This window comes from Hevea brasiliensis, unplaced genomic scaffold (genome assembly GCF_030052815.1).
Source record: "Hevea brasiliensis isolate MT/VB/25A 57/8 unplaced genomic scaffold, ASM3005281v1 Scaf199, whole genome shotgun sequence".
Classification (NCBI taxonomy): Eukaryota; Viridiplantae; Streptophyta; class Magnoliopsida; order Malpighiales; family Euphorbiaceae; genus Hevea; species Hevea brasiliensis.
In genome coordinates, this window is record NW_026614694.1 from 4,926 (window position 1) to 14,769 (window position 9,844).

At 33.2% G+C, this 9,844-nt stretch overlaps 1 protein-coding gene across 1 annotated transcript; it reads right to left on the reverse strand.

Annotated features, from left to right (window-relative positions):
• Positions 1-2,700: 2,700 nt before the first annotated feature.
• LOC110640903 (alanine--glyoxylate aminotransferase 2 homolog 1, mitochondrial) lies at positions 2,701-7,029 on the reverse strand. The gene is made up of 9 exons (XM_058141689.1): positions 6,571-7,029; positions 6,230-6,460; positions 5,266-5,436; positions 4,828-4,971; positions 4,526-4,705; positions 4,084-4,309; positions 3,250-3,363; positions 3,076-3,162; positions 2,701-2,858 (listed from the first exon to the last, which is right to left on the reverse strand). Exons 1-9 carry the CDS (start codon positions 6,931-6,933, stop codon positions 2,815-2,817), a joined length of 1,560 nt encoding a protein of 519 aa, XP_057997672.1. The 5' UTR covers positions 6,934-7,029; the 3' UTR covers positions 2,701-2,814.
• Positions 7,030-9,844: the final 2,815 nt, after the last annotated feature.

Below are 9,844 nucleotides of genomic sequence, written 5' to 3' on the forward strand. Positions count from 1 at the left end.
GTCCTCATTCATTCTCTGGAGAAGAACCGATCCGTTCGGGAGAATCCGGGCTTGGCCAAAGTTCTGGGTGCTACCATATGCCTCCAGGAGGACCGGAACAGGCTGACCCCGGATAGCATTGACGATCTCCTGGCTCAGACGATGAGTTTGAGCATAGAGAGCCTGGTGAATCAGCACATAATCAGGGAAAAGGCTCATCTTCTGAGGCAGGAGATTCTGAAAGCGGTCCAGGATGCAGCTTTCGCCCGAGCCCAACTTTCATCCGCCCAAGACTATATTGCTGAAATCGAAGGTCGGATGAAATCCTACGAGGATAAGCTGGCCGAACAGGCTCGTGAACTTGGGGAAGCTCAGTCACTCCGAACTGCCGACGTCGCTCGCCTTACTGAGGAGCTCAAAGCGAAGGAAGAAGAGGCTGTGATGAGGGAAGCTGGTGCTTATGTGAATGCACACAGCGATCTTCTGGCCGAGCTCGAGAGGCGTTATCCTGGGGAAGACTTCTCCTGGATGGTGGATCTTGCTCCCAGAGACGAAGAGGGGAGCGAGGAGGAAACCGAGAGAGAGAGAGGATGAGCGAAATGTTAATGTAGAACAGGCTGGGGGTGACCCTCCAGCCGAATGACTTGTACTTTTATTTTGAGATGAAATGAAATCCCTTTTGTTCAATTTCTTGATGAGATCGGAAAGTATCCAAATTGTATGAGTGCTTGATTGTTTGAACGTATTAGGACATCAAACTTAAAAGCGATTATTAATCTAAGTATAAGAGGTCAGAAAAACATTGTAACCATGAGATCGGCCTAAGCCGAGACCAAACACCGGATAGAACTTTAGATCATTAAAATTGGAAACTTGATTTGAATACTTAAGATCGGAAACACCATTAAGTCGGACTGAAACCTTAACTTTATTAAACGATTTTCCACAATATTTATAAAGGAGAGATCGAAAATAAGACTGGATGGCACGGAGACCTGATATTGGTTTGATCTCCATTCTCGAGAGATCGGAAAGCATTCGACTAGATGCGGGATCGGTCGGGATCGGTTTATTTCCTGATCGAGTCACTTGTAACTGAAGAATGTCGGTTGGGGGTCGATTTTCAAAGTTCATTGACTTCGGTGATCGGCCAAAATATGGTGTCGACAAATATAATTTTCGCAAATAATCTACCTATTGCTATTCCCATCCTTTTCTCCATATTTGTGTCAAAATGATAGCCAGAACTACTGAATCAAACTGAACTTCGGTTTTCGATTTACACCTTTCGGCAGTCAAAAGTTTTCAAATTCATGGCACTTCAAATTTTCTTGATTTCTTACAACTCTTCAAAATTTGTTGATGGATTTTATTCATTTTATAAAATCAAAACAAAATGAGAATAAAAATACATATACCCATATAATTTATAATAATTGAATATAAATTTTCTTTTTTAAAATAATAATCATTATTAAAGATTTTTTTTTTGTGAAATATAAGTTTAAATAGATTAATATAAATAAAATTTAATCCATTAGTTAGAAAATTGATCAACTGTTGAATCGAAGTGTGAAAAATTGAAGCTAATAGTTAATCAAATAGTATTACAGGGGCAGAGCGGATTAAAAAAAAATTGTTTTGCTTACTTTATAGAAAAAAGAAATTGTATACAATAATAAAATTTAATAATGTATATAAATTTCAATATATAATAATAATAATTTAGTAAAAAAATAATTTCACAAAACAATAAATTCTTTAATCAATGAAATTTGTAAGCAAATTGAAGAAATCTTTACTCCAATTTTTCAAATGAGTTTATCTATTGTAAAAATTGAAGTGTTTTTGGATTTTAACATTAATTTCTTAAGAAAAAAAAGACAAAAAATGTAATTATGTACAACTATGTCGTTTTCATTGGTTTGGATTCTTGGTCTTAGGTGGACTCGGCTGTAAAACCAAATTGATTAGCAGCTGCTTTCCAAATTGATGATAGTCTTAGAAGTGGGAAATAAAAATTAAGATAGTCATTTGTTGAGGATCGTTGAAGTTGGAAAATGCCAACCTCAACGATCAACTCTCCAAAACACAAGCTCCCATTTGAAAAAGACTCATCCAAGGAGTCGTTTTAATTAAGTGATGGTCATTTATAAAATGAAGTGCTTAGACGAGTACGACTTGAAATTGAGAACTTAAAAATAAGCCATTAAGCTTTAGCTCGATGATAATGAAGTTATTTCTAAAGAAAAAAAATAATCTAAGAAGCTAATCCAAATGTTAAGATTACCAAACACCCAAGTGATTTGAAGTTTAAAAGCTAAAAGCTGACTCTCAATTGCTTAGCCAAATGGGGCACTAAATAGTGGCATAGTCATCATGATATTATAAGTTTTTCTTAAATAGTCATCACTTATATTCCACAAAAGAATCATATTTGCCAGAGTGCTAAACAAAGGGTCTATTCACAGATATTCATGCAAGGGTTCTTGCTGTGGATACCATGGATTTCTAGCAACCATGCAGTTATCACAACGGGCATAAACCTAGGATGAACACAATTAAATTATTCCTCACATTTTCACCTAGCACATATTTTCTGCCTTTGAATTGGTCCTTTTTGGTTTAGGAATCCTATGGTTAAGACAGCAGCAGATAACTTAAACGCTAAATGTGGGACCATGAACCATGCAACTATTTCAAGTGACCAGGAATGAACTCATATCTTTAGAAATTTGCTGGATTTTATTGAAAATAACATATTTGAGTTCAGTTGTTTGATGCTAAAAGGTTTGAGTATCATACATTCATCTCAGCCTCTAGCAGATTTGATCCTTACAACTTTGACATTGAATAGTCCAAGCCATCCACAAGAAAATCTGCACATGCCAGAAGGATAACGATGTGATTGTATATTCTACTACAAACGAACTCACAGAACAAAATAGATAAAGATGAGCATCATAATAAATTGATATATCTTTTGCATTAGTATGCCATTGCCAGTTCTTTCAAAGGTTTCAGAATCTCTTTTGAAAGCCATCTCCTTTCAATGAAGGTTTAATTTATTAAAATGCAGCATGAAACAAAGTGTACCTGCATCGTCTTTGGTGAAACACATTGGTGGTTTTATTCGAAAAACATTTCCATGTAGTCCTCCTTTCCCAACTAGAACCCCAAGCTCTACAATTAGGAAAGAATAAAGAATAAATATATGGTAGGAGGTGAGGAGAAAACCGTGTTATTAGTCATAAGTTGGAGTCTTCATACCTCTGAGTTTCTCAAACAAAACTGCAGTTTCTGCCTTGGCAGGAGTCTTCTCCTTCCGGTCAGTCACGAGTTCTATTCCGACCATTAAACCCCTCCCTCTTACATCTCCAATGACTGAAACCAAATTAAAAGAATATAAAAACTGCTTAAAATACCACTAGTTTAGAGCACAGATATTGCATCAGAAAGTGGTAGTTCAAAACTTACAAATAGTCAGATTTATAAATATAATGAAAAAGTCATATATCTGGACTCTGGAGTAATTCAGAACTAGTAAATTGTCAGATTTATAAATATGATGAAAACATCATGTGTCTGGAGAAAGGTCAATAAGAATCAGGCTTCCTTTTGTCTTCTTGATTTTTAAGTCCACACAATGTTTAGGAGTGGCAAAATTTATTTATCCTACGTGGGGCTTTTTTCTTCTTTTTTTTCTTCCTGGAAAGATACTTAACTTCACTTGAGACATTTCTTTTCTATACAAGCTTGTATATGCGTGCATACATTTGCAAGCAATTCAATTTGTCTAATACCTTTTCTGGAGACATGGTAGGGCACACATACAGAGAAGCTCATCTGTACACTCACAGACAAAAGTCCTCAATAGAACTAGTGGCCTCATGCCAACAGACATTCAACACAAGGATAAACATCTTAAGCCAACAGATATATATCCTCTAAATGGCTAACAATTTAAAGGGTGCAAAATACAGTCTGTAGATGGCTTAAGCCAACAGATATTCAACACAAGGACAAACATCTTTTTCTTTTATTCCTTTTTATTAATAAAAAACAGAATATTTGTTTGAGATGCCAAGTTTGTTAGGAAATTACTTTCATATCTTTGCTGAAGGGCTCTCAAGCGGCCAATCAAGTGGGAGCCCACACTGGCACAGTGTTCTTGACGCTTCTCTTTCTCAATCGTTCTCAGCACTGCAAGTCCACCAGCAGAACAAACAGGGTTCCCACCAAAAGTGTTAAATTGAATTTTCTGAGCCATCACATTTGCTATTTCTGGTGTTGTCACCACTGCTCCTAATGGTAAACCATTGCCAATACCCTGAGAGATGCTTTTTGTATATGTTATGGAATGACAGGACAGGGTTCATAAGACGGTGAAAATAAAGATATTGGAATGTGAAAAATTTAAAGCATAAAAGTAAATAATGATAAATAATGCAGCTACAGCTTTATAAGGAACTGCAAATTTGAAGTTCCAATGTGCATCAACCATATAAGATTGAGGAAAAAAACTGCAAGGGATAATTTTAAAGACCTTTGCCATGGTAACTATGTCAGGAATGACTCCTTGTGTCTCAAAACCCCAGTAATGGCTTCCTGTGCGGCCAAATCCAGTTTGCACCTCATCAGCAATGCAGACACCTCCAGCTTTGCGTACAATGTCATAAACCATTTTCAAGTATCCAGGGGCCAGTTCAACAGCTCCTCCAACTCCCTAGAGTTAATGATTAATATACAGCAAAACAAAACTTCAAGAAAATAAAGAATCAGAAAATGCCTCATTCACAGTTAGCAAATCCACAATTTGTTGAAAAATATCAATGCCAAGTTGCTAACCTGAATTGTTTCAGATATAAATCCAGCAACTTTTCCAGAAGTACCATATTCAATGTGATCTTGCACATCTTTGGCATAACCAGTGGGATCAGAACCAAAGATTCCTCGGTATGGATCAGGGTTGATCACGTGATGGATTTCACCCTGCAGCATGCGATGGTTAGAATAATTAGCTTGTCTCGCTAACTGCCTATATTGTGTAAAAAGTGATGTTATAATAGTAAAGTTGTTTAAATAATGAAGATCCTACAAGTTTTGGCCTTGGTAATTTTTGTAACAATAAAATACTACAAAATCTAGTCAAATTCAAACTGTTAGGATACACATGAGCCTGTAGTACCAGGTATTTCTACAAGCCAATAAACATGGTAGTAGGTTGTTGGCACAAAAAACATGATATGCAAATGAATTTTCTAAAGCTACAGCATTTAGATAAACCTGTGGTATCGGGTACTTCCATGTGTTCAAAGCAGTCAATCCAATTGTACTAGAACTTCCACCATGATATGCATTTCTCAAGGAAATCATATCGAGATTTCCACTGTATAGTCTGGCCATCAGCATCGCTAATTCATTCCCTTCAGACCCAGAATTTACAAAATACACAACCTGCATCTCAAAAGGCCAATAAGTATGAGGACTTGGGTGTTGTTACAATAGCTCACCAAAACTTCAATTACACATGGTTACTAGCGGTATGCATGGTTCTTGGGGTCCCGAACCAAATTGAAAAACCGTACAAAACTGGTCTTATTTTGCTGTTTTGGTTTAGTTTTAGTTTTTTGTTAAGAACCGAACCGGAATTGTACCGAACCTATGCTGAATCAAAATCAAACCAAGCACTGATTTTATACATATGTTTTTTTATGATTTTTTTGAGATGTATCATATACTTTCAAACATAATTATATATTTATATGCAATTAAGATTGTAATATATATATATATATATATGAACTATCTACAATATAATATTATCTTTCATTCCTATACTTTTTCTCAATAATTTTAATTATAAATACATTAAATCAACTAATAATTCTTAATTATATAATTAAGAAATAGCTAAAAGGCATATTCCGTATGTGTATTAACAATTCACTTTAAAGCTTAAAGCTTAAATGGTAATTCAAGTATGACTAGAACAGTATGGTATTGGAATCAAAACATGGAAAAACCAAAGCAGAACACGTCGAAATTTCAATTCTGTTCTGGTTCCTGGGCATACCCTGAATCCAAACCGGAACCACACTCTCCTAATGGTATGGAATTAGTTTAAGGAGTAATTCATTATTTATATTAGTAACACAATTCCATTGACAAGTATTATAAAATTTCAGGAAAAGGGGAGTAAAGGATATAAAATCTATAATGAAAATGAAAGGAGAATAAATTTCAAAACCTTAAGGTTTCCCGGCATCTTGGCAGCCAATGCCTCAGCAAAATCAGCAATGGCATGGTGCAAGTAGATGGTAGTAGCATGCTGAAGAAGCTTGCTTTGTTCCATAATAGCATTCAAAACTTCAGGATGGCAATGCCCACATGATACTGTTACTATTCCAGCAAAGGCATCCAGATATCGCCGCCCTCTTTCATCGAACAAATATTGCATCTTCCCTTCTACAATATTCAGCTATACAAGAAAAAAGAAAATAAATTCAGCTGCAGATCATCAATTTTTCCCCCAAAAAAAGAAGGGAAAAAAAAAGCCTGAGAGAGTGATTAGGAAGAATATAAACTGACAGGCTTTTGGTAGTAGTAGAAGAGAGAGGGACCCAGAAACTTCTTGCGTTTCTGGAGAATCTCATCTGCCAAGGGTCCATTATAAGGCTTCGGCTGGTAATCAAACAATGGGAGCTGAGGCGGAGGAGAATCAGTGGCAGGGTCAGTAGATGAAGAAAGCGTAGAGAAAGGAGAACAGAGAGAGATCCTACAGTAATGCAAAAACTTGGGTTTAGCTTCTTGCAGGGTTTTCTTCAAGATTTGCCACTTTAACGCCATCTCCAGGTTAGAGAAAGGAGAACAGAGAGAGATCCTACAGTAATGCAAAAACTTGGGTTTAGCTTCTTGCAGGGTTTTCTTCAAGATTTGCCACTGTGACGCCATCTCCAGGTGACAGAGAGATCAGTGATTCTTATGAGAATTTTCCATGTGGGCTGATGTGTAGTTTGCGTTTTAAAAAAGTTACCTTTGATGAGCACGGCTGTGGACTGATTTGCAAGCCACTCATTCCATAAATATTCTCGGCAAAGAGGATCTGTACCGTCTTTCTAGGTTTGTACTATTAATAATAGCACATAATTAATTACTCAAACTTAATTCATTTAATTTTATATATTTTAATTAATAATTTATATAAAAATATTTTTTTATTAATAATTTATATTTTAAAATTAAAAAAATTATAAAATATTTAAATTTTATTTATTTAAAATATTATATAAAAATTTATAAATATTATTATAAAAAATATAACTTATAATTAATTACTTAATTATATAAATAAATTTAAATAATAAAAATATATAAAATTCAATCGACATTAATATTATTATTAAATTTAAATTTATTTTATATTATTTAAATTGATTTAATTATAATTTTATTTTATCGTGTATTGTATAGGCTCGTTACCATCCTTAGCTTTTACCAGCCCACATTTTACAAGGAAGAACAAGGCAAATTTAATTATAATTAGGAAATTTAATTAATTTTTAATTCAATTTAATGATTATTTTGAAAGAATTCTAATTGTTTAATTTAATTTAATTAATTAATTAAAAAGTTAAATTATTTGAATTTTTAAAGAATTAAATATTTAATTAATTAAATTTAAAATTAAACTAAATAGATAAAATTAAAATAACTGAAATTATTAAAATATAAATAATTTATACTAAAAAATATTAAATTAAATTAAATTAAATCTATTTCATTAGTTTTTATTCCTCAATTTTAGACATAAAAGATTGAAAATCTGATTTAAAAGAATCAAATCTAAAATGTCAACAATCATTTTTTTTTTCCTTAAATACTTTACTAATCATTCACAAAATTCAATTCGATACAGAATCCATAATTCTTTCCTTAAATAATCAAGAATTAAAAAAAAAAAAGAGATATTATCAAGAGTAAAAAGAAAAAAAAATCCATAAAAATTTTCTTAATCATTAACGAAGCCAGCCGCCACAACATCTGGCGAGATTACTAAATCAGGGTCACCATCACACTCAAAATCTGGATCAACCGATGGCCTGATTCTGTTAGACCTTTCTCTTTTTATTTTCTTTTTACTATTAAATTTGAGCGCATTCAATATAATAAATAAATTGAAATAATTATATTTCTTATGTTCTATTATTAATTATTTTAATTTATTTTTTAAAATTATAATAAATAATATTAGATTAAATACATTTAAATTTAATAATAAAATTTAAATTTAAAATTTCTAAAATAGATTTCAAAATATATTAAAAAGAATTAAATTAATTAAATTAATAAATTATATAATTATTAAATTTCTGAAGTGTTAAATGATGTCGTGTGTATATAATTTTTTATTCATAATGTCCTATAAACTTTCAACTGCAGGTCATATAGATTTCAAGTTTACTAAATTGAAGTCGAAGATGTTTTGAGTTTTTTTTTTTTTTTTAAATTAAAGTTGAGTAATTGGAAAAAAAAATGTGAAGTCTATGAGTGAAAATTAGTTTAGGCTAATTTGGAAATTTGTAATAGCTAGATACAATAACTTTAATGATACTCAAAATTGAAGTTCAATAAATTTAAAAAAAAAAATTAAAGTTGATGACTTTTATAAAATAACTAATAAAGTTGAGTAAGAGATGTGCCCGGTCCTAACTCTCTATCCTCCTCAGATTATTTTTGGAAGAGTATTTGGAAAATATCTTTGCCATATAAGCTGTTTTTTTTCTTATGGACACTGTTAAAAGGGAAAATGCCCTCTAATGAAGTGTTGCATTGTCGAATGAGCCATTTTAACCTAAAGTGTATATTTTGTGGAGAAATTGAATCACTAAGGCATTTGTTCTTCTCTTGCCTTAGAGCTGCAGCCGTTTGGATTGAATCTCCTTTGCGCCTTAGATCCACTTGTATGAATAGCTTGGAAATGAGGAATTGTTGGACCAAAGTGATAGCTCTGCTTGAGAATCACTCTGAAGATCTTATGTTTAAACAGTTGATGATTTTTATTCTTTGGCATCTTTGGAAGAATAAAAATGCTCTTCTTTTAAGCAATCTCAACAGGCTCCCCAAGAAGTCATAGCCATGGCATTTCATCATTTTGAGGAGTTTAATATAGCTCATCAGCCTACTAGTCTTTCATCTTCTACTCTTCCCTTGATTCCAGCGATGTAGATCCCTCCTCCTACAAATATCCTCAAATTCAATTTTGATACTGTAGTTAACTCTAGTAGGAATGGAGGTGTCACAACAATTGTTGTCCAAAATATAAAAGGGAAAATTTTAGATTGGGCTTGCAAGGAATACAACTTCATTGCTGACCCTTTGGTTTTAAAAAGCTTAGCATGCAGAGATGTGGCTCTTTTGGCTGTTAATAGAGGTTTTCACTCTATTATCTTTGAGGGAGACTCGTTACTGGTTATCAATGCTGTTAAGAATTTAGTGGTTCCTCAGGATATCCAGCAACTTATTCATGAGGTTAAATAGTTATCTTTGTCTTTTACTAGTATCTCTTTCTCCCATGTTAAGAGAACTTGTCATTTAGCTACACATACTCTAGCCACCAAGTTTCTTCATGATTCTCATTTTTCTTGTAATAGGGTGGCGCAACAAATGTTTATTTTTGGCTCACTATCAGTTTAACACTTATAAATCATCACCTTTTGACAAAATAATAATAATAATAATAAAGTTGAGTGACTCCAAATGGTAATTACAACCCCACCACACACACACACACACACACACATGTGTGTGTGTGTGTGTATTTTTTATTTGTGACACCCCTTACCCGTCAACAGTGTAGCCGAGC